The 25968-nt window shown below is 39.0% G+C and overlaps 1 protein-coding gene across 9 annotated transcripts in view; it reads right to left on the reverse strand.

Moving 5' to 3' along the window:
• rims1b (regulating synaptic membrane exocytosis 1b) overlaps positions 1–25968 on the reverse strand; it is a 93232-nt gene that overhangs the window by 22792 nt on the left and 44472 nt on the right. For 7 of the 9 annotated variants that reach the window (XM_072657240.1, XM_072657247.1, XM_072657244.1 and 4 more), the window contains 13 exons: positions 22769–22809; positions 21198–21308; positions 20343–20442; positions 18617–18740; positions 17338–17384; positions 16229–16347; positions 15423–15553; positions 14967–15138; positions 13588–13741; positions 12219–12275; positions 8584–8737; positions 7281–7394; positions 4362–4424 (listed from right to left, as the gene is read on the reverse strand). In XM_072657240.1, coding sequence (XP_072513341.1) covers positions 4362–4424; positions 7281–7394; positions 8584–8737; positions 12219–12275; positions 13588–13741; positions 14967–15138; positions 15423–15553; positions 16229–16347; positions 17338–17384; positions 18617–18740; positions 20343–20442; positions 21198–21308; positions 22769–22809 — 1387 coding nt within the window. The remainder of the gene's footprint in view (positions 1–4361; positions 4425–7280; positions 7395–8583; positions 8738–12218; positions 12276–13587; positions 13742–14966; positions 15139–15422; positions 15554–16228; positions 16348–17337; positions 17385–18616; positions 18741–20342; positions 20443–21197; positions 21309–22768; positions 22810–25968) is intronic. The other 2 variants (XM_072657241.1, XM_072657242.1) reach the window with 2 other exon arrangements.

The following is a 25968-nucleotide window of genomic DNA, read 5'->3' on the forward strand; positions in this document are numbered from 1 at the left end:
TAGAGAGTCTAGACATGCTGTGTGTGTGTGTGTGTGAGTTTGCACATCTGTATCAGCAATGGGTGCACAGATGGGTGCATTCATTAGAAGAGGTGTCCACAAACTTTTAGACATCTAGTGTACATATGTATGTCTATTGATTCTTGTGTACTGAACTGTTCACACAGTGTAAAGAGCTGTTTTCTGAAAAAAAAGAAAAGTACAAAAATGCATTGGCCTCATGGCCACTGGATGACCCGTGTTTAGACCACCACGACAGAAATATGCAGGGTCCTACACTGGCCAAGACATCATACAAATACTGTCCTGTGAGATACCTGTGAAATCTTTGTCTGAGCAGTTAGTCCTTCAGTGTGAGACACAGCCGTGGCTCTGGGTGCTAAAATGCCTCATTAGAGCTTGGGGGTGATGGCCTTTTCTTTGGACATGCACTTGAGCAGATGGCTGATGGACAAACTGCTTCAAACTGCATCTGTTTTCCAGGATGTTGGTGCAAGTCTGGCTCCAGTTTTATTTCCCTCTCTAATCTTTCCACTTGCCACTGGCCAACTGGACATTTGATGTTATCGCCTTGAATTCTGATATAAATGAATGCACGATGCTAATTAAAGCTCAGCAAGAGCATCAGGGGCCTAGTTACTAAAAATATTGTTAACTGAATCCAAAACTAAAATAAAATACACCAGATTGAAAAAATACTGACCTTTACATGATCATGTTCAACCTCTCTTTACTCCTTAGAACCAAACAGCTGGCTTTTAGTATTGTGCCATTAAGGCTGATAGCAAATGATGTCTGACTGGCTGCTCTGCTAGTCAGAAAAGCATGTGTTTGTGGTTGTGACACCAACTTTTTTCACTCTCTGAGCACTTTTAAATATAGAAAAGGACCTATACACCTACTCATTTCTGCAAGGATCTAATTGGCCAATCATGTGGCAGCAGTGCAGTGCTGAAATCATGCAGATTCAGGCCAGCAGCTTCAGGTAATGTTCATATTAAGCATCAGAATGAGGGAAAAATGGGATCATGTTGGTGTCGGAAGGGCTGGTTTGAGCATTTCTAGACATGCTGATCTTCCAGGTTTCCTTAGAGTGGCGTAATAAAGAAAACACACCCTGTGAGTGGTACTGTGGTTCTAAAAGAGGTCAACAGAGAACGGCCAGACTGGTTGGAGCTGACAGAAAGGCTACCGTAACTCAGATAACCCCTCTGACTAACAACTGTGGTGAACAGAAAAGCACATTCTCAGAATGCACAACACCTCCTCCAACCTTGAGGTGGGTGGGCTTTAACAGCAGAAGACCACGCTGGGTTCCACATAGTGTTCCTAATAAAGTGCTTAGTGCAGTAAGTTTATCCAGCTGTTCGCTAGCCTAAATGCTAAATCCTTACCTAATGCTGACCTCATCTGTAAACCTGAGCACGCGCTGTGGGACGGCACTACGAGGGGCAACTCCGCCCACTTCTAGTCGCCGAGACGATTTATTCTTTAGGCATGCAGGAAGCGTGGAGCTTAGCATGGGAAGAAACAAAAAAGAAAAAGCAAACAAAAACATGCAGGACGTCCAGAAACGAAAAATAAGCAACAAATGAATAGAAATGTAAACAGTTGTAAAGATATACGGTAAAAACAGAGCAAGTCATGAGCAGAAGAAATGAATAATGATGAGTCAAGCAGGTGTGGGTTTTTCAGGTAGGGTTTGAATGTGGCTTTTTTCCCTGTTGAGCAGGAAGAAGCTGGACAGAAGCTGGGCAGAGAAGTAGGTGTTTGTTTGCGATGGTCAGTTTGATGTATAACCTACAGTCAGACTGGAATTTGGAGTATAAGATTTTCCAGTTCTGTACACATCCACTGGAAAAATAGGGAAAAAAGGGAAAAAGCATGACATGGAAAGGCTCACAATGGACTCAGGGCATGGAAAGCTATATAGCTAAGTGGTAAAAAACCTGGTGCGATGGTTAAACCAGGTACCTCACGCCAATTTTCCCCAATTTTAGATTAACCAATCACCCTGCCCATGCGTTAGTACTCTCCCCCTATCACATGTAATGCCTCCGACTGACACAGGCCTCCTCCAACACATGTGCAACCAGCCACAGCCGCTTGTGGAACCGCCGTCAATGCAACGTCACAGAGCAACCAACACGCTCTGAGCAAAGTGCCGGGTACCCAGCTCTGATGCAATGGCTAGCAGGTGCCCGTGCCTAACAGTGGAAGCGTTTAGGGACAGCAGAGTGCAACTCAGCCACCCAAGTGTCAGAGCACACAAAGTTACAACTCCTGTAGGTGTAATGTGTTGTGTCCCAATACTTTTGTCCATTATGCATATTATAGATGTGTTTCAAGTTCTGCGTACAGGATAGCAAGACTATAGAAAACAAGTCAATGTCTACATAAGTAGCTAAAACCTGTAGTCTACAGTATGTGGTTTATCTAGAACTTTTTCTTCTAGGTATTTTAATCTGAGATGGTTCTTCTGGAAACCCAGAGTGCCTTTCATCAGGATAACAGGCTGGACCAAATGAATGACCGAGTGTATTATACTTGTTCTGTTGTATTAGCTATGCTGCGCAGAAACACAGAACAGAGTCTGTCTGGATTATGTAAGCCCTGGTCCAAGTAAAAGGTCACATAAACCGTCACGCAAGCAGTAATACTGCTAACATGGAGGGACATTGTGGCAGGTATGGCTTCATGAGGGACAATGAGATAAACAGGGTATCTTATCTTAAAGGAATACTCCATTTCTTTATCTTTTAGGCCTTCAGAGAAAGTCTAGTGATTTTTCTGGGAGCTTTTTAGTTTGATTAATAAATTAAATCAACATTCCGCTGTATTTAAGCTCTTTTGGCTGGAAACAAAGTTAAGAGTTAAGATCTAGAAGCCTCTGGAGCTGGACTGAGGCCATTAGGAACTGACAGAGAAATTGTGTAGTGTGAGAAGGTCCCTCTAGATCTTTTGTAAGTTCTAGATATGTCACTGAGTGTGTTGATATGTACAGAATAATCTGGTAACTGCACAAACAATCCATTTAAAAGCACTTCAGATTATCTACAGATAGATGATTATTGATTATCTACAGATGTTCAATTTGTTAGTGTGTTCTGTTTGATTATGTATATTACAAGCTTCTAATAAAGCATACTGAATGCCCATTTTAATCCAAATCAATAGCTTGTTAGCTTAGTGCTAACATTCAATTATAAATTCTATAAAGGCGCTAACTGAAATTAGCATGACCCTAAAGGTCCCTCTTATTTTTTTGTGCCCTAGCTCTATGTGTCACTGGCTTTGTGTTAATTTGAGGTTATTTCATTGTTATTTAGAGTTTTAATGGCAGTTTAATTGCATTTCTTCTAATGTTAATGTTTACAGGAACACGTTTACTGCTGATATACAGCTTTTAACTTTTACCTTCTTATAAGGACGCTCACTGAAATGAGCAAGATCATAGAGGTCTCCTCGATTTTGAGGCATAATTAGACCTGTCACAATAACTACTCTTTTTAATGTGTTATCACAGAAATAACTGCGATAAATGATATTATTGCTATTTTAGGAGCATTTTATAGCACCGATATGGTCATATAGTAGCATAATAAAGCAATTACTTTTAATTAGGAATTAAGAATATTCAGACATTGGACTTGGAATACAAAAATTGTTTAAATTCACGTTAATAAGCTCTCTTCAGTTACATTCAATGTACATACAATGGGAAATAGTGAGGTCAGAGGTTTATACATACACTGTTCGATTTTCATGAAATGCCTAGGTATGATACCTGCCTGGGGTAACTGACGGTACTAGATCAGGTGGGAAAAAACACTGGAGTATTCCTTTCCTAAGGAACAGCACAGTGCACAGGGTCAGGCTCTTACCTGTATATGTCTTTGTGAATGCCATTCACTAACAAGGGCATCTTTGGGGGCAAAGTATTGCAGTGCCTAGCTAAGTTCCTAAGCAAGTCAGTTAGTACACAAAATGGCCATGCAATGGAAAGAATAAAGAAAATCAATGCGTTAGAGCAATGCAAACATGCAACTCGGACATGCATAGAAAAAGAGAGCTCTGCATTTCTGTATGTATATATATGTATGTATATATGTATATATCTGTAAAGAACTCTACATCCTCACCCACTACATACATATCACAGCAAATGGCCCAGAGCTATAACTGGCACATATCAGCGAATACCTCACAGCTCAAAGACCTCAAGAGTTTGAACAGTTCTGCATTATTTGTGACTTAGCAAAGAAAGCTGTGAAGAGCGGTCAAGTCAAGACAGTATATCAGGCCGCCAGTTTGACTGACAGCTCTTGAATCATATTTAATGGTTTATGGGTTATTTTTACCTGTTTGTGTGCAGGCACTCAGCGCTCCCGCCCCGGATTGATCTGTGCATCTCCAGGACCTCACTGAGGTTGCCATGGTGATGAGTGACAAGAAAAAACGACAAAAAAAAACAAAAAAACAACGTAACCCAAGCCGAAAGTAAGAGGATGGCCCAAAAAACACACACGGATCAGTGAACAGAGGGACATAATGGCACACATATATATACACACACACAGACATTTACAAATCATAATATTAATACATGATCGAAACCATAGTAATGACTGAACAACTTAATGACTGTTAGTCATATTAGTCGTATTAGTAGTTAGTAAAGTAAAAGTAGGCTATTAAACAACTCATCTAACCAGTATAACCACTATAACCACTATTACAGTCATATTTAAGGTTCAGATGTACAATATTGTGCAAAAGTCACTGATAAATCATATTTAATATGTCATATTTATCTGGTCCCTTTTATTTTTTTCGCGTTTACAGGCTTGAATTAAAGCCCTAGCTCTATGTGTCACGATTTGCCACTGGCTTTATGTTAATTTGAGGTTATTTTAATGTTATGTAAAGTTTTAAAGGCAGACACACTTTCTGACCACTGACTTCACGTCGTTTATTTGCTAATGTTTACAGGAACACGTTTACTGCTGATATACAGCTTTTACTTTTACCTTCTTATAATTGCGCTCACTGAAATGAGCAGTGTCATAGAGGTCTCCTCGATTTTGAGGCATGGTTAGGCCTGTCACAATAACTACTCTTTTTAATGTAATGATTTTATTGCTATTTAGGAGCATTTTAATAAAGCAACTACTTTTGGTGGCTCAGAGGTTAGAGCGCCGGGCTATTGATAACAGGGTTGTGGGTTCGATTCCCGGGCTCGGCAAGCTGCCACTGTTGGGCCCTTGAGCAAGGCCCTTCATCCTCTCTGCTCCCCGGGCGCTGGAGTTGGCTGCCCACCGCTCTGGGTGTGTGTGTGTGTACTCACTGCCCCTAGTTCACTAGTGTGTGTGTGTTCACTACCACAGATGGGTTAAATGTGGAGGACACATTTCACTGTACAGTGTACACCTTTTACATGCACCTTTTAAAAGAATATTCAGACATTGGAATTGGGATAGAAAAATGGTTTAAATTAACATTAATAGGCTCTCTTAAGTTAGTACATACAATGGGAAATAGTGAGGTCAGCAAACATTACTGAGGTTTATACATACACTGTTCGATTAGTCGCTAACTTCATTGTCACGAAAGGCCTAGGTATGATACCTGCCTGGGGTAACTGACAGTACTAGATCAGGTGGGAAAACACAGGTCTATATTTTCTATATCTCTATTTTTATCGGATTTCACATCTCATAATCTGGCAGTTGCTCTGCACACTGCGTCAGAATTTCATGACGAATGGACCAATAGAAATGCTCCAAAATAACTTGGAATTAAATCTTTTTACATTGGCTTCCATTGAAAGTTAAGAAGGTTTTTGCCTTCTCCTGAAAAGTTGCCGTTTTTGCGGCGATATATTTACCATCTACTACCATAAGCTTACCCACTCCCCACAGCTCTCCTTTAGGAAGCCTAGTGTCTACATTCAGCATCTAGCTGATCTAATCGGTCATGAGACAGGTAAAGTACTCAGGTGAGCAGCCGGTGGAAAAAAACACATCCATGCGGTGTTCGGACCTCACACAGAGATGATCAGCACCCAAACCTGCGTTCTTCTAACCAGCATATCAATGAGTGTCCCGACCAGGAGCACGTTCTGTCTGCGAATCATTGACTTTTTGTTTATTCACACAGTAAAGAACCCCAAACACTTACTGCGGATATATAGTTTTTATAAATATTTCGTTGGCTTCTTTTGCACAGTACTGTATTTGCAGTAGATGCTGTATATATACAGTATATGTGTGTATGTGTGTGCTTTGCAAAGCTACAAGCGGTAGAAAATCTTAAATTTATGTTGTCTAAAAAAATAAAAAATAAAAAATCTCATCCCAGTCAAAAGTTTAGACACACTCTACTTTCCATATTGTAGATTGATCCTAACAAGGAAATCGCACATCTGGAATTCTGATCTAAATCTACCACTATATATCATTTAGCATTAGTGCAGCTTTACACACTCTCAGTTCACCTTACGCAACTTCTCGAAGACCCATCTGGGATGCTTTTCCAGCAGGCCTGAAGAAGCTCCACGTAGGCTGATTAAGTGTGTGTTTATACTGTTTTACTAGTTTGGGTTCCTTGGTGCGAACCAAGCAAGAAAATGATACACTGTTGGATTTTAGTCCTGGTTTGCAAGCAGAGGTCTGCATAAGGTGGGTGTGTCCTAGTGCAATATAAAATGTCAAATCTAACGCTGGAAGCTTAGATTTAAAGTCATACACCAATGAATGCAGTTCTAATGGTGGCTGGTTCCGAAATCCTGTGTAGTGTGGTGATGTGTGGTTTGGGACACAGCCCTGTCAAATTATAAAGCGTCAGAAAGGAGTTAAAGCACAGGAACGTGAGTAGGTCTGCACGAAGACTCGTCTGTAAAGCTGCTTAATAAGGCAAAATGCTACTATTCAACTTCTATAAACACTGTATAAGGGGTAGGTTGGGTTTTAAAAAACACAGATACAGATAAAGAAGCCAAATGGCTCTATTTCCACTGTGGTCCCGATCCACTTTACAGACCTTTTGGTCTGAAAAGTGACATTTTTTTCAACATTATAGTAAAAATAAGTTCACCTAACAGACATTACCTTCCCTCTTTATACTCTCCCTACATATCAAGCTTAAAATGTGATATTATGAAACGCACGCATTCAAATCATCAGGTGTATCAGGTGTGTCCAGACTTTTGACTGGTGTAATTCCTATTGCAGTTATAGATATATACACAGATACACACACACACAAAAAAAGACTCATACCTGTCCTCAGAATAGTCGTAGTCAGAGTCTCCAGATCTGTGCTCCTGCTGAGAGTTGTGGTAGAGCGTGGGCGAGCGAGAATGATGCCGGTTCTGATGAATTTCATCAAGACTTCTGCAAAGAGCGAGGGAGAGAAAGCGTAAGAGAGAAAAGGAGAGAGAGGGAGAAGGTGGTATAAAAAACCCTGCAACTCTATTTATTGACTCATTTACATTTTTCACACCAGTTTAAAACACTGAACTCCTGCTCAGTGTGTGAACATCCCATAATGAATGGAGCAGCGTACATTTTGACAGATGTTAACAGATGCTAATCATGTTTGTGAGGGCATCAATGATATTAATAGGGAGGGGCTTCCATGTAGATATTACACATCGGGGCTGTTGCACAAAAACCTTGGATCTCTATTTTTACCGTTTTTCACTTTTTGACATAATGGGAATCTGGCAGTTGTTCTTCGCATAGAAATGCTCCAATATTAATATTTTTACATTGACTTCCATTGAAAGTTAAAAGGGTTTTTTTTCCTTCTCCTGTAAAGTTGCCTTTTTGAAGATGCATGGTTTTTGTGTGACAGCAACAATATTTACAACACACAGATTATTAGTAATTATTAGTGCATATACACACAGTAGCTACTTAAATGCACACCAATGAGCCAAAACATTATGACCACTCAAATGTAATGAATGCTGCACGTTGTCGTTGGGGTAAACAGTCTCAGCAGATAAAAGTGCTGGATGTTGGAGAAAGCTCTTCTGTTGGTTCACACCAGATGAGCCACTGATTAGTCACTGATGAGCCACTGATGAGCCTTGGGAGCCCAATACCTGCTGGCTTGTGGTTTGTTCCTCCTCGGACAACTTTTATAGTAGGTTCTCACCACTGCTGACTAGTAGCCCCCCATTAGCATTGCTGTTTCCGATGCTCTGACCCAGTCTTCTGGACACTGGATCTTGTTAAAGTTGCTGATAAAGGTTTGGCTGATTGGTGTGTGTAACATGCATCATCATCAAATTCTACTGTTTTTCATTTTTGACATAATCTGAATCTGGCAGTTGGTCTTTAAATTTTGTCCACAATTAATGATGAATGGTCCAATTAAAATGCACGAAATTGGATTGTAATAAAGTCTTTTTACATTGACTTCCATTGAAAGTAAGGAAGGTTTTTTCCTTCTCCTGTAAAGTTGCCATTTTGCATGATAGCATATAGGAACTTGTGATATACAGTATATATACAGTATGTATGATACAGTATATGTGTTGAATAAGTGTGTGTGTGTGTGTGTGTGTGTGTTCACCTCTGTATGGGCATATGTGTGGGTCTAGAGCGGGATCTACACTGGTCCTCTCTGTGTGGGGAGACGGAGCGGGAGCGATGCTGGACAGCTGCCGGCCTGTCCGGAACAGTCAGTGTACTGGACCTCTCTCTGTCTCTGGAGTTCCTTTCCGCTGCTGTGATATGATTGACACACACACACACACACACACACAGAAATACAGACACACACATTCACAAAGTGAGAGCTGGGCTAAAGCGTACTCTTGATAATGTATTATTAAAAGTCTGCCCCAACTGGCCAGACTGAGAGAATCAATGTGCAGGTATCGGTAGTAATGATATCCACACATCCTTTAAAGTTAGAGAAAGTGATAGTTCAGCCAGAAATCACATCTACAGTTTCCCCCCCTTACTCCTGCTGTACTCAATCAGTACAGACATGTTTGATCTGAGACATTTCTTTAGTTTCACACTGGAGCTACGTAAGGTAGCAAACTGTACAATGCTCCTCGTGCCACTGGCTGCAACACAAGCCTGGAGCATGATCGAACGATCCACCCTGAGGCTTCACAGTTGGAGAGGTGTGCTTTTCATGAAATTCTGCACCATGATTCCTTCAAAAGGGTCTATTTCATCTTTGTCCATGTTTCCATAATGCATCGGCCTTGTTTAGCCGTTCCTTTGAAAACTTCGTGAATTTCGTGGTGTGAAAGCAAGAAAAGAAATCTGAATGTCTTTTGACTCCACTATCTTACGAGCAGTTTTCTCAGAAAGTTTTATATACAGCATATATTTTTATTTATTTTATATAGACCAGCTTTCCTGGTCTTCCAGGCCTCAATTTGACCTCCACCTTTCCTATTACCTGCATTTCTTAATTACTAAAGCCATATTCTGATGGGATTAGTCCTGCATGGGGAGGTGGGGTAATGGACCAGAGGTTCTCAGTGATTTTAGTCCTGTCCAAATGCACCATGTCAGTCATTTTTACCTTCTGTAAAATGAGCCATTATTCTGTCATATCCCGGGAAAATCCCGGGTTTTTCTATAGTATGGAGCCGCTTGAGGCATTTAGTTTAGTTTTGTAAATGGCTCAGATATCTTGAGTCTTTTAAGTCTGGGGCGAACCTCAGTCAAATCCATAAGACGAGTCAAAGAACTCCTCAGCGCTTCCAGCAGCTTTAGGCAAGTCATTGCTAGCGTAGCCTGTAGTCAACATATATGTACGTATATGTCATGTATATTATGCCAATTTTTTACACAAATACTGTTTTAGTGGATTATAAGATCTCAGATTTCTTATCCTGTTGTGAATCGGTCACGAATTTAGAGAGACATTCTGAAGAGAAATGACACTACTCCACCTCCTCATATAAAACTAAGGAGTCAAAGTTTTCATAAAGCTTTGAAATTTGCATCACATGGCCGGTCCTATTGATGACTGTGAACAAGCCATAGCCCAAACAGGCTGATTAAGGTCTGAGAGCTTGGTAAAAGTCATTCACGACTCAAATACAAAACAAAAACAATCCAAACTAGCTTAACCCCTTAAACAGCCTGTGGGCCGCCGGTGGGCCGGAAGTGTTATTACAAATTTCTGTTGCTAAAGAATCGCCCCACCAGTTTATACAGAAGTCCCTGTAGATACTGAGTAATACGGCTTAGTGTGTTAAGTTAAAATGATAAGATAAAGAATGTGACTTTTGGACATCACTTCACCAGTAGCAAACATTTTGACCAGGGGTGCCCAGCATTTGGAGTAAGAGGGAAAACTGCAAATAAGATTTTTTTATTTATTTTTTGCCAAACTATTCCTTTTAAGCTCCTGCTAGAGCTCATGCGAAGATATTGTGCCGAACTACCAGCACAACGTCTACCACTCTCAACATGCCAAAAAGAAGCCAAGAAACAGTCTACAGGCGCCGCCTACTGCATATCCCTGACCATATCATATCAAAATATCATTTATAACACATCACCTTCAAGAACTGACTGTTCACTTGCAGCCTAATATACCCACCCATTGACAGATGATGCCACTGTAGAAGAAGATAATGAAGGTCTTTCACTTTAACTGTCAGTGGTGCTAATGTTATGGCTGATTGCAGTATACATATATATATATATATATATATATATATATATATATATATATATATATATATGAATAAAATTAATGTAAAAACTAACTATAAAAAAAAAAACACCTCATCTTATTCTACATATCAGCTTGAATACATTTAATATTTAAATGAATTTGATATTATGACTTTTTATGGCACCAGGCATCATCATTTTACACTCTCAGATGTAGAAATAGAGTAGATGTAGAACACAATTCCTCACCTCAGAAATAATAAAAGTCTTAACCTGTACGATATGCTTTGTATGCTTTACACTAAACAGTCACTAATTCCTCTACAGTGTCTATAGCAAGCTTTGCTACAAGCATGCAAAAACACAAATAAACAAAAACAACAAACCCAAGGTTTACACAAGTGAACCTTTTGTCATAAGACCCATGGTAATGTCCATTAAGCTGCCATAATCTGTACCTTCTGCTCAGCAATCATTATGCCAGCTTCATAACACATTGTGGTAGGCCTTATGAAGTTATAAGTGCTACTACTGGTTGAACTATGGTGCCATTCCTGGAGCTTCCATGCAGTTCTGTGATGTGAGTTTTGCTCTGTGGAGCAGCTTCATTACTACGATAGCCCAGCAGAGGGGGAGAAAGACTGACTTTACGTCCAACAAACAACAAAGAATCACGCCCCATCTTTCTGTCGCTGCAATGGATTTGTGCAGTGGTCACATCTTTTTACTTTAAAAGCTCAAATTTCATTATCTAGTCTCTAATTCAGATACCTTTCTATTGTTAAACTCATTTTTATTAGGGGATTAAGCCTAAAACAGTGCTTGGGCCCCTTTTTTTTGGAATTGCCAGTTATTATATTTTTTTAATTTTGGGTCCATCTATTGGCTTTTTAAAGTATATAAAATTTTTACTGTATGTTTTTTCTTCTTTTTTTTGTTCAAAAGTTTGGAATCACTTGTCATATTAATAAGTTATAAACCTATAATAGTAGGTTATAAACCCATATAAACCTACATATTAATTATTTTATAAACAATCAAAACTTTACAAAAGAAATTACAAACTAGACATGAGGCTATTTCTACACATTCTGTTCAATATTTTAAGTAAAAAAGAAAATAAAAAAGGTAAATAATATTAATATTCATATATTAAAATAGGCTATTTACAATCAGATTTGTAAGTTAATCACCTCAAGATTTGTTTACCACTTTAAAACCTAAGACCTGATTGATATTAATATTAGTATCCATTTTATTATACAACTTTCTTAATCTAAAATGTCTAAATTTGCTTTACAGTCCCATTCCACATATATAAAACATGTGAAATTACACCTGACAAGCATAATAAAATCATCTGATTTGATCTGATATGAGTGTAAACACTGATTCCAAACTGTTGAACTGTAGTGCATATGGTTAATTCTGTAAAAATGTACAGGGCATTCGTAATAGTCACTGCAAATGAATGACAATCGGATGGCTTCTTTCTGTCTCACCCTGTGCTGGACGTCTACTGCATAACCACAGCGACCATTCCCCCAGCCCACCCACCTGAAGACACTACCGTAATAGCATCATCATAATCAGTCTCAATGATGCGGTGAGATCCTGAGACACACACACATACACACAGCATACAGTTGAATGGCTATGAAATATGGCATCATATAGCACACAACATCATCCTGGAGGTCCCAAGCAGAACACAGACCTTCCTTATAGACCTCTGAGGACATGTTGTCAACATGTAGTTTACCATAGGCATCTGGACAAATGCCTAAGTTATCTGGACGAATGCTGATTTTGAAAATCACCTCTATTGTGGTAAACCAGTGACTGTAGAAAACATTGTCGTGGTTCCACTCACTTCTGCCAAAACTGTCCACCATGTTGTCAAATTTACAACCACAGTCTGCGCAGTAGAGACCAGAGGCAGAGCCAGACTAATGGTAGACCCACCCCTCTCTCACAGACCAAGCCTCAGTGTCTCAGACCGTCTTCATTGATCTTACAGTGCAGAAGCAGAGCGGATGTCCCCCTGGATTCCCAGTTTGTCCGGTAAGCGGACACGTCAACAGTAAAAGTGCAGCTCATGTAAGTTCCACTACAACTCAGCTCCTGCATGTAATGACTAGAAAAGACACCATGCAGGTCCTGCAGACGACCGACTGAATGTAGCCTGATTCTTACGATAGAGCAGAGAAAGGGGTTAAAAACAGACAGGGCATTCGTTATAGTCACTGCAAAATGAATGACAGTCAGATGGGTGAGAGTGTCAGCAAAATGTAGCAATATTTATATTCTCACTACTCTGAACAACCTCAGCAGCTACAGGGTGCTGAGATTTCCAAAAATGTTCAGGGTGCTGAGATTTTCAGAAACAGCATTCAAACGGCTTATATCCAGTTCCTTAATGCAGACTACAAAATGACACAGAACCTCAGAGGTGGACTAAACCATACCTAATATGGATACTCAGTTATGCCTATGCATCAAATAAAAGCTATGTGAAGTTTGTCAATGTAATATCATACACTACGTGTCCAAAAGGATCGAGCCACCTGCTCTAAATCAGCTGTCCAACAGCACACACAGCTTGCGTAGTATGCTAAGCATCAGCTAGAGTATTATGAAGGTTGTGGCCCAGTGGAACAGTGTTATCTTTGGAGTGACGTGGCTCCATCCAGTCATTGGGATGAGTTTGAGTGCTAGAACTGATCACCCAACATCAGCACCTGACCTCATTAATGCTGTCACGATGTAATAAAAAAAAACACTGGACAATCGGGTGTCTACAAACCTTTGGACACATAGTGCACCACAGAAGCCTTGCTAGCACCTACATAATCATATGGTATGGTTACATAATCATAACATGATAAGGCAAATGTCCCCCGCCCCCAGTTTAAAACACACTTACTCTGTAGCTTCTTGCTGGGGCTTTCTCCATGGACGTGTCTGCGGGGAAGGTAAGGGGAGGGCTGGGGCAGGGGGAGGGAGGACACGTCATGGGTCTGCATCTTATACCAGTGCGGCTGGTCATCCAACAGGGCCGTCTCCAGCTCTATCAGGATCTGAGAAAGATGAGGAACAGTCAGTTACTACTAGTTCCTCTAAACTACGCTCTTAATTATAATAATTAATTCTATATAAATATTAATTAGGCTAGCTATTATTCATACCTCATGGAAACTAGTGGAGACATGGATTAGGCCTAGTATTGGACTTAATTTCAGTGTCAGTGGTGATTTGCCATGCCTAATCTGGGTGTGGGACACTGCTCAGCTGGCCACCAATATTGCTAAGATGTTGTCATACTGTTGTCATACTGTTGTAGCGCCCCCTAGCACTAGCTATGCTCCCAACACTAGGAGGGTAAGGACTAACCACATCATCTGCTCTGTAAAGCCTCTTTTCGAACTGCTGTCGAATGTGCCGGATCCCAAGATCCCCCACCGCACCAGCTAACAGACGTCTGTGCCAACATCACTTTAAGAGTGATGAGGGTGAGAGTGCCATCCACCCATCTGGAGAAAGCACGGCCAATTGACATGGACGGCTGTTAGCTGGTGCGGTGGAGCTTGGGACCTGACAATATCCTTCTGAGTATGTTGGCTGTCTGGCAATGCCACACTGGCGCCAGTTGGAAAAGAGGTGGTGGCTGGTTTCGCAAGTATCAGGGGAGACATGTGTTATGTCCTTATCCTCGTAGTGGCGTGATTAATTGGCAGTACCAAAAACATTTACAAATTGTATAAAACAAACAAATAAGTAAATACTGTATAATATTATACAATATATACTGTATAAAAATGCTGAACTCACAGCCGGCCCAAGGCATACTCAAATTACGGGCCCCAATGCCACCAGGGGGCCCCCAAGAGCACCAAGATATCATGATAAAAATTACATATTTTAAAAATGTAATAATAAAACGAAATGGTAAAAGTTATTTTTTTATTAATTTATTTTCTTAGTTGTCACACCAATACTAGGTTAATCAGTGTCTGCTGTTGGCTGCTGCCATTGTTGGGCAAATGCAGATATGCGCCGCTTGGGTGGTCAATAAACGCCTGGGCGCTTCAGCGTATTGCACAATATCTCTCTCCCTATGAAATGATGAAGCATCTGGTGCTGAGGTAGTGATACGGGCCCCCCCCAATGAAAATCTGCTTAGGGCCCCATAAAGGCTTGGGCCGGCCCTGGTTGCACTGAATTTACTTTACTGAGATGCCAAAGTTAATGCTGGAGGTGTGATTACTGCTCTTTTCCAGATCTCCATTATACAGGCATACACACCTCTCCAAGGAATTCGCTCTCCTCCTCCTGCGCTCGGGGTTGGTCCCATACAGTGATCTCCAGCATGCGCTCTCTGAAGTCCCTGCGGTGAACGTGTGAGTACAGAAACGTCTGGTTCCACTTGGGTTCTGCGCTCTTCTTTACCGTCTTCGTCCTCCTCTTGCTCTTGTCACTATTTATAGTGTTCAAGAGTTTGGAATCACTTTTCATATTGAGAACTATTGATATCTTAATCCATAATAACTTAATGACTCATGTTTTGTTCAATAGCTATTTGTTTAGGGGAGAAAAAGCTAAGTCTCTGTGTTTTAATGATTTCATCATTTTCAGTTTTGCCGCTTTCTTCAGCTTCAGTTTCATTCCTCATTGAGTGTAAAAGGAGTCTGGCCAAAATATCTGAAACACACATACACACGTACGTACCAACTGCTACTACATCAAATAAGATCTGCTCACCTCCGATCAGGAAGGAAGTACATTTTGACATAAGGGTTCCGCGGTCGGCCGTCTGGTCGAGAAGGCAGGTCTCTGGCTTGTAATACATTGACAATAAGCTGATGGCCCACTTTGTCGTACCACAGTTTCACCTTGTTGAAAGAGAAGAACATACAACACTGTAATTTACACAATATGGACAAAAAGTATTGGGACACCTCCTCATTCATTGTTTCTTCTGAAATCAAGGGTATTAAAAAAAGAGTTGATCCTGCTTAACTCTCTACTACCTCTACTATGTAGGGAAGAAGGCTTTCTACTAGATTATAGAGCATTGCTGTAAGGATACAATTGCATTCAGTGACAAGAGTGTAAGTGAGGTCAGGATGCTGAGTGACCATCAACCCACCTCATCCCAAACTCCCCAACACATCCCAAAAGTATTGGATTCCAGAGAACACAGTTAGAGTACTATTTTATTGGAGGCACTTCTGGGACAAGACAAGCTGTGTGTGTGCATTTGCACATCTGTGTCAGTAGCTAGATGCATTTATTAGAAGGGGTGTCCACAAACATGTGGACAACAATTCTAGCTATATTCAACTTCTGTGAAGTTATGAAAAAAATTAATTTGAACTAAACATTTCTGAAGCCCCTCCTCCTTCATCTAACATCTTATGAATACCATCTCTACCATCTAGTCTGCGCAATCCTCCCCCACCTCGTCACCTTCCTGATAACACTGGCAACTATCATTCCTGGGACTGCCTTCCCACCACAAAGCAATGACCACCTGAACGCCAGGCCAAAACTATGCTCCCACTTACGGAAAGCTGACCGGGTAGAACCTGAGGGAGATCTCTCAACATTCCTGGACTTGTGGGGGACATGACGGAGATGGAGGGACGATCCATCTTTTGAGATTCATCTATTGAGCTGGAACCAGCTAGACCAGCAAAAGACAAAACAGAGTGGGTTAAAAGTTCAGGTCACATACAGTACAGAACAGGAGTACTGTATTAATATCAGTACAGTATGAACAGGAGTACAGTATGAATATCAGTACATTATTAATATCAGTAAAGAATTAACAGGAGTACTGTATTAATATCAGTACAGTATGAACAGGAGTACAGTATTAATATCAGTACATTATTAATATCAGTACAGAATTAACAGAAGTACTGTATTAATATCAGTACAGTATTAACAGAAGTACTGTATTATTATTATGAGTACCATTTTAATATCAGTACTGTATTAACAAGAGTACTGTATTATGATGAGTACAGTATTAATATCAGTACAATATTAACAGGAGTCCTGTATTAATATCAGTACAGTATTAAAAGAAGTACTGTATTATTATGAGTACAGTATTAATATCAGTAGAATATTAACAGGAGTACTGTATTAATATCAGTACAGTATTAACATGAGCACAGTATTAACATGAGCACAGTATTAAGATCAGAACAGTATTAATAGGAATACAGTATTAATATGAGCACAGTATATATAGATCAGTACCATATTAATATCAGTAAATTATTAATAGGAGCAGATTATTAATATCAGTACAGTATTATTAGGAATACTGTATTAATATAAGCACAGTATTACTAGTACAGTATACTATTATTTTTAGTACAGTATTAATATCAGTACATTATTAATATGCCCACAGTATTAATATAAGTACATTATTATATCAGTACATTATTAATTTAAGTACAGTATTAATATGCCCACAGTATTAATATCAGTACATTATTAATATCAGTAATTTTTTAATATCAGTGCAGTACTAATATGCTGTGCTTATCCTTGCATGTATAGGCTAAGGATAAAACGATAACTCTGAGACGTACTGTGCTTATAATGTTAAATTCAATGTGGAAATGACTTTGGCATACAGCTAATAAACAAAACTTACTAGATTCAAGAGGAGGATGTGATGTCTGTGGAATTCTTGGTGTATCTCTTTAGAAAGAAACACACATGGCAATATTTTAAGAGAAATATATATTTAAAAAAACAATAAAAACAAACAAACAAAATAACTGGACTAACCAACAGTAGCACCATAACTCAAACAGGGGAAGAGTAGGGATCCAGAGGGTCTCTTGGTGTCTATGCATTGCTAATGTGCTAGTAATGCTACTAATAATGCCATCGTTTAGGGTTTGAGGGTATTTGAGGGTCAGACACTGGGCACTGGGGACATTATCACTGCCACTGATTGGGTGGTTTTACTTACTGATAAGCTTTATACACCTTTCTCAAGAAGTTTTTGGAAAGAATACGATGGATACATCTTTTACATGCGGTGGGAAAACAAATCACAAACGCACATCAATATAAATTACGATGAGTGCAACCAAACCTAGCAACTCAACCTGCAGAAAGTGGTCGAAGAGTTTCAATACATGAAAACCTGTATTTTTTTATATTTATTTTATTTTAATAACGCTATCAACACTGTCCCGCAAAAACCTTATATCTCCAAAAAAATCCCTTCATAACTTTCAATGGAAGTCAATGTAAAGCAATCCGTTCATCATGAAATCAGATTCATACTGTGTCAAAAAGTGAAAAACGGCAGTGGACTAAGACGCTGCCTTGATGACCTAAGGATCACTGGTTCAAATCCTGGGTCATGCAGCATGCTATCAGCAGCCGGAGCCAGAGAGAGCACAATTGGCCTTGCTCTCTCCGGGTGGGTAGATGACTCTCTTTCTCCCGACATCACTTTAGTGTGATGCTGGCCGGCTTTGGGCAAGCTGATGCATCAGAGCTGGTTGCCCAGTGCTTTTCGTTGGGTGCATTGGTTGCCTGGTGACGTTGCATTGGCAGCAGTTTGAAAAGAGGCAGTGGTTGTTGCTCATGTGACGGAGGAGGCATGTGTCAGTCCTCAACCTCCCGGTGTTAGGAGCGTTACATGTGATAGGGAAGAGTACTGACGAGTGGATGGGCAATTCAACAATTTGGGAGGACAATTGGGTAAAAATTCTAAGATTTTTGCAGGGCAGTGGTGTTATTTTTCCTTTCTCCAGTCTAATCTACTCTTAGAAAGCCTGCAGAAAGTAGACAGACACGATTCCATAAGGTAGAAGAACTTTGTCCTTGCTTAAACTTCAGACCAAAACATCGTAAAGCATCCTTTCAATTGATTAAGAGTAACTTACAACGCAGTTGTGGTTCATTATGCTTACCCAATTGGTCTTGAAACAACTATTTCTACTTGAGGTGCAGACTGTGACTCTAAAATGATGTTGTACACTTCCTTCTTGGTTGCTCCAGGCAACGCCTTCCCATTCCACTGCAACACCTCATCACCTGAAATCAAAATGGACCTCATTTAGTACATTAGCGTTATTGCTCTACACAGCCAGGAGTACAGTCTAATAGAGTTAAAGGCTGTACCAGAGAGGAATCCAATTTATACTGAGCGCATTAATGAAGTTCCTCATCAGTGTAGGCCACCTGAGTTCATGCATTCAGCCCTTATTTATATTATAATTGGAATCAATTGGGACAAAACACAATTTGTTTGGAACTTGCTGTAAATGTAATTACAACTTACAGCGGAAACACTGCACTGATCCGCTGAATTACACAATTCTAACAGCAGATATAGCTGTACAATGATGCATTTTAGGAGTTATAGGTCAGTAGGCCTGTTATGAGAACAGTTTTTTTGTGATAAACGATATTATTGCAATTTTAGGAGAATTTTATGCATCTGATATAATGATAATGTAATAGCACAATAATGCAATTACACCATTTAAAGAACAATGAACTTATAATTATTAAGAATATTCAGATGTAGCAATTAGATTCTAAAACATGTTAAATACCCAAGACAAATAACACTAAGTTGAAATAAACGACTGCCACATACCAGCTCATTCACATTAATGGGCTTTCCTCATAAAGTAAATTCAATGGGCAATATTGAGGTCAGCAAAAAAGTATTGAGGTTATGTCCATATATAATTATGTCCATATATACATTATACGTCAATAATGTGATTATTTTGACAGGCCTGCAGGTCAGAGTTTTTGTCAAAGAAGTTTTTTTATTGAATCAGTTTTATATAATAATACTAATGACATTAATTTATTATTATTTTGCTGAATGTAAGTTTTAGGCACAATTTAAACACAAAACATCAACTAAACGACTTGCAGTACACATTACTGACTGTCTTCACTTCCTGATTTATACATTTAACTTGAATTAATGTGAAATAATTAGATGCTTGCTTACACTTACTTACTCTATCAACAGTTATAAGTTAATTAAAAGCATATAATACCTTATTTTGTGACATGTCAATCAAGGGTATATTAATTATTGGTCAGATTTGTATTGTGATACTGAGAGAATCTCCTATTATTTTTTAAATAAATGATCATTTGTAAAAGAAATATATATTAGACATTTCTGGACAAGGCATAAACTGGTGGAAAATGTCAACTCTGAATAGTTTAAATGGTTTTAACAGTGTAACGATAACAGAGTTGACAGATGGGAATGGGACATTATGTAATGTGATGTGAATAGAATGTGTGTTGCATTAACTAGGAAACAGTATGCATGAACTCAAGCTTCAAGCATTTGATGGATTTCTTGAGTTTGTGTTTTTATATGCTGTACTATATTATGTGGCAATACTGTCATTACACTCATACTCAGCACATACGAATACTTTCACATTAGAAATACAGGAGTGTGTGGGGAAACGGCACAGATAGACAGTAATCAGCTTATAAAAAATAGAGTGTAATTTTATAATTAGTGAACAAAAACACATAAACAGAAAATGTCAACTCTAGGAAATTACTGTGGTTTTACATTATTTTTTAATTTTTAGTACAGTCATATTCTTTGGCTATGCTTTTCTGGAACTGTTAAACATCAGTAATCCATACCTGCTCGTAAATGGCCCACAATGTCCGCGAGACTTCCTTTCTTTACTTTGGTGATGAAAGCTCCGAGTCGGCCAGTCTCTGTCATCTTCCCGCCAACCACCTGAGGACATCGAAACGCTGCAGTCAGTCATTTACACACTAAAACAGCTTGAAACTAAAATTTCAATATTCTGTGAGGAACCTCTGAAAAACGTCCAAATGACCATTTAAGCTTAAACCTAATCAGGGGGCTTTTCTGAAAGTAGACAAAGACCTGCAGCTTCTAATCTCTGGTAACATTTGTAGGCTGAATCCATCACATTCAACACAGATGAAATACAGTAGTATACAAGACCTTACATGGTAAACAGTATTACGAATGACACAGACCTACTAGCATTAATTACTGTTTTTTCCAAATTTGAGCCTATGCAAATTCTGGTGATAATTCCAATATTTTTTAATATTGCAATATATATAAAAAAAATACTGCAATTTTAGATTTTTTTCCAATATCATTCAGCCCTAAGTCACCCTCAATGTATTTCCTGGTGAAAACAAAGGTTGATTGATAGATTGATTGAAATAAATGAGGAATCTGATCCCAGACCAGCACTCCTACTTTTCTCAGAAGCCTTATGAATACAGGCCCTGGTTTGTATGACTGGAAATAGCTGTCCGGGGGCGTCGCTAAGGCGGCCGCCAAGTAGACGGACTGTCCTGTGAGGACTTTGGCCGGGCTGAATGAAACGTTAGGTGAGAGCTTAGCCTAGCGCCCGGTCTACCCATGTGTAACGTAGCGTAGCACTAACAGAGCAGTGTAAGACGTGTAATGTACAGCGGTACAGCGAGGAGAGGCGCTGCCGACAGGCTCACCTTTAGCCCTAGCAGCGAGCCGGCTTCTCGGGGCATGGCCGAGCGCTTGCTCAGAGTAATGCGGCCGATCAAATGATCTCCCTCTTTGGACGGCTGCCAGGTAACAGGATGCTGAGGAGAAATGGAACGCTGCTTTTCAATCCCATTAATGATGGGCACACTCTCGCGCTGATGCACATACACCGTCCAATAAAACACACACACACACACACACACACACACACAGTGTGCATTACCAAAGGCTTACTGTATGAAAGGGGCTCTGCAGTGTTTGAAAAACACAAGATCAGCGTGTATCAGCGTGTATTTGATTGTGGACATGAAGTCCTGTCTCTCTCTTAGATAATCAGTATGTAATTAAACTAACTAGAATTAATGAAAAAAACTATTACCATAGTAATAATAGGCTGATAATTACTCAGGCTAATGGTCTGCTTGTGTGCACACTTGTGTATACGGTATACACACAGCATGTTGCTGCTGTCATACAAAAACCTTCTTAACTTTCAATATAAGTTAATGTAAAAAGATTTTAATACATTTTAAAAAGTCATTTTGGAGCATTTCTATTGGGCTCATCATGAAATTCTGACGTAATATAAAAAAAAAAAACTGCCAGATTCACATTATGTCAAAAAGAGAAAAACGAAAGATCATGATTTGGAGATACAAAATATGCATATAAGTTATATATAATATAAGATATAAGTTTTTAGTCTCTTTACAATCCTTAATTACATAAACATTCATACATACAAAATATGCAAACAACAATAGATAAATAATAGATCTACTAAAAAATAGAGCTACTGGATTAATATCTGAATATCAACAGAAGTTGATAATGCAATCTAAATAATTATGTTAATTTAATCTATACAAATTTCTTTTCATATTAATTTCTTGTTTTTTTTATGAATGAGTACCATATACAGTTTCACATTTGCAGTCATGTGAAAACATTTAGGACACCTCATGAAACCAAATAAGACGGGCTCCTCCAAAATCTTCTCTGCAGCAGGTGTGCTGCCCCTGATTATTTTACATTTAATGATATTTTAAGTAGTAATAAATGTGGGGGTGTCCCAACTTTTAACAAGACAAATTGCATTTCTATTAATTACATTTTACAAAAGGATGGATTAAATGACGTTTAAAAAGAGAAAAGTTTTAAGGTTAAAGTTAAAGTTTTGTTATTGATTTGGGATTTTAGATTTTAGCCCACTCATTAGTACTCTCCCACTATCAGACGTTATGCTCCCAACACCAGCGGGGTGAGAACTGACATGACACCTCCTTCAGTGCATGCGCAATCATGCAGGTGTCGATGGACTGTCACCAGGCAACCAACGCGCCCAGAGGAAAGCGTCAGGTACCCAGCTCTGATGCATCGGCTAGCAGACGCCCGTGCCGGCCAGCGTCACACTCAAGTGATGTGTGGAGAGAGAGAGAGATATATACCCACCCGGAGAGAGCTTTGTCCACTGGAATATTTGGAGAGGCCCTTCTGTTGATTTTTAAGACATTTCTTACCTTTATTTTATATGATAATAATAATTTTAAAAACTTACATGCCACACAGTGGGGTCTAGAGGATGACAATCCCAATCACCTACAGAAAGAGAACCAAAAGGAAAATGTTAGAATAGGTATATTAGCTTTGACTGCATTAGAGCAGTGGTTCATAAAATATATTAAAAAATACCCCTTGGTAGGCTTCTTAGCAATGCTAAGCGTAGGCCTACTGCTCTAGGACGTAAAAAGGATGTGACAGTGTTAGCTCTCAGCGCAACTCTAGGACCAGTTTGACCTTTGGGTTTAAATCATTTAGCGTCAGATCTTGTGAGATCAGCTTTGACCTAAAGTGACGCCATGCGAGAACGATACACAGCAGATCTCTAATACTGTTTAGCAGGTGACAGCGAAACTGTTAGCCAGGCCTTTAGCGGTGCCCACATAATCCACCAGATCAGAATGCAGTACGGTACAAAGCCAATGCGAGAGGAAGGATAGCTTCATGAAAAAGGGTAACTAAGGACTAAGGATTAATGATTACCAATCCACGTGCTATGAGCCATCTTGCCAAAATCACATCACACAGCCCAATGCATCTTTCTAACGTGTACTTGTTTTACAAAATTTGTACTGCTAAAAAAAAAAAAAAATAATAATAAAATAAATTTTAAAAAAAGTAGTTCTGTGGTATTTTTCTTTCGTGAAATTATTTCTTTTGAGCACAGCAGAATTCCCTAGAGTGGCTCTTGATATTGTAAAATTTCTCAATAATGTAAACCACTCAGAAAGATAATAAAATTGTGCAACTTGGTCAAAAATGTAATAAAAAAAAATAAAATCGAATAAAATGTAATTCCATTTTTAACAATAATGTAATATTTAATAGGTCTACATTATTTTTGGGTTGGTTATTCATTCAACCTTATTACAATATTAGGAATTTATTACATTTACATTTTAAATTAAGTGCAAAATTTCCATTTCTGTAATTATGAAAATGTAATTTTTTTTAATTTAGTGAGTAGGGCTCATGCTGCCTTCCATTTCCTTTGGAAGTTGGATGTCGGAGCTGGGACTAACGTCACACCCGAGTTGAGTGTGTCATGGTCAAACTTTCCTATAATAACCACTTTAAAAACATTTGCAAAACACAGCTTTGTTAAAGACTTCGGAGTCTACCACAACTGGTCTGACAACCCTTTACCAGTGTTTTATGGCAAATCTGACCACAATATGTCCCACTTTTTATGTCCAAGGTTAGCACTGTTAGCAATGCCAGTTTTACAGTATTTTGCACAGCCAAACACCATTGAAATTTAGAAGTTAGGCTGTACTGTGTTTACGACGTAGTGTTTAATGAGACACACATAGACAGAGATGCTAATAAACAGTGCAATACTACTGCTTTTACTACCGCTGATGTGCGGTAGTACATCTTGGACTCTGAACTCAGGGTTGGTGAGGCTCTCCCGACTTTCGACTTCCCTGCTGACAAATCCAGCTTAAGACCAGCTTCTGTTGGTAGCTGGTTTTGGATGGTCTAAGCTGGTCTTTGATGGTCAAGGTGGTTGACCAGACAAAAACATACACCCTATACTGGTAAGCTAGCTGGTTAACCAGCTTGCATTGGATTTTGGTCATGCTGGTCATTCTGGTCAAACAGCTTGGGCATGCTTGGTCAGGTTGGTCATGCTGGTAGTTTTTTAGGGCATTCCATTTTAAATTTCCCAACTGGAACACAGCATTAGTACCAGAGGTGTTATGTAATGAAGTACAAATACTTTGTTACTGTACTTCAGTTGAAATTTTGGTTGTCATCTATACTTTACTGGAGTAATTATATTTCAGCCGACTTTTTACTTCTACTCCCTACATTTTCACGCAATTATCTGCACTTTCTTCTCCTTACATTTTAAATATAGCCTCGTCACTCCTATTGCATTTAGATTTGTTTTTATTCTGGCTTGTCATTATTCAAAAAAAAAAAAACCTGTCCAGATACATCGCACCATCCAGAAAGTGTGAATTTGATTGTGGTTGGATGAGAATAAATATAGAGGTTTATAATAAATATAAAGCTTATTGATAACATCCCACTGGAGTTTGACATGGTTTTTGCACCATTACAAGACTTATAGGCAACGACTCCTCATATTTCCCCTCCATGAAGCTCATGTTAATGCTCAGTAGAGCACAGAGACGCTCCTTTAATAGATCTGATATTACTAAAATGCTTCATTTTCAATGGGCAGATCTGCAGCTGAAACAGGAGCCTAGTGCAGCCCAAAAAATTTAATAGAACATTATTGTCATTATGGCTTTTAGAAACATGTGTTTTTGGGGAGGTAGGGGGGATGTAGTGCACTATAGACCCCTGTGGAACGGCCTAAGCTTTCAGCCTTTGTTTTTACTTTCATTACTTTTACTTTTCTACTTTAAGTAGTTTTGAAACCAGTACTTTTACACTTTTACTGGAGTAAAAATCTTAAGTTGATACTTCAGCTTCTAAAGAAGTCTTTTTAAACACTACCAGAATAATGAATGTGAATAATTTTCACACCTTTGATTAGTACCTCAGATTCTACAAATCTCCAAGTCTAAACCCAGCTCTTTTAGTCCTTCTTTGGGGGATCTTCCCTTAGTGCAGTTAAGATGGCTAAGTTCAGCAGGTGACCGGAAAACTGTAAGCAAGGCCTTTAGCAGTGCTCCAATCAACCCACCAGTTGCAGTAGGGTACAACTCCAAAGCTAGATGATGGATAACGTCATTAAAGAGGGTTACTTAACCATATCTTGCTAACAGTTTTTCAAAATGTTTGATTTTTCAAGTAAATTATACTGATAAAAAATTACACAAACATATTTAAGCCACATTTTCATTCATATTCAGAGAGTAAGGATTTTGTACACCAGATTCTACAAGCTTGGAAGGTGTTTTATCATCAAAATCCTAAATGTAACAACATTAGCGTTTCAACTAGCATTCTATAACCACGCTGAGAGGTTTGACTGTAAAGCTACGTTCTGACCTGAATTTTATATTAAAACATTACATTTTAAGCAAAATAATTTTAATGAACAGAGGTACACTTTAAACTCAGCGCTTATTTGTTTTCAGTTTGGGTCATCTTCTCTTTGGCAAGCTAAGACGGCTAATTGTACTTGGCCTGCTAGCCATTAGCAGTCAACCTTTAATCTGGCTTAGCAAAACCACATCAGGATGGGGGCGCAGAGCACCAAGAGTGAACTGTGGGTAA

The sequence above is a fragment of the Salminus brasiliensis genome, chromosome 15 (assembly GCF_030463535.1).
Source record: "Salminus brasiliensis chromosome 15, fSalBra1.hap2, whole genome shotgun sequence".
Taxonomy (NCBI): Eukaryota; Metazoa; Chordata; class Actinopteri; order Characiformes; family Bryconidae; genus Salminus; species Salminus brasiliensis.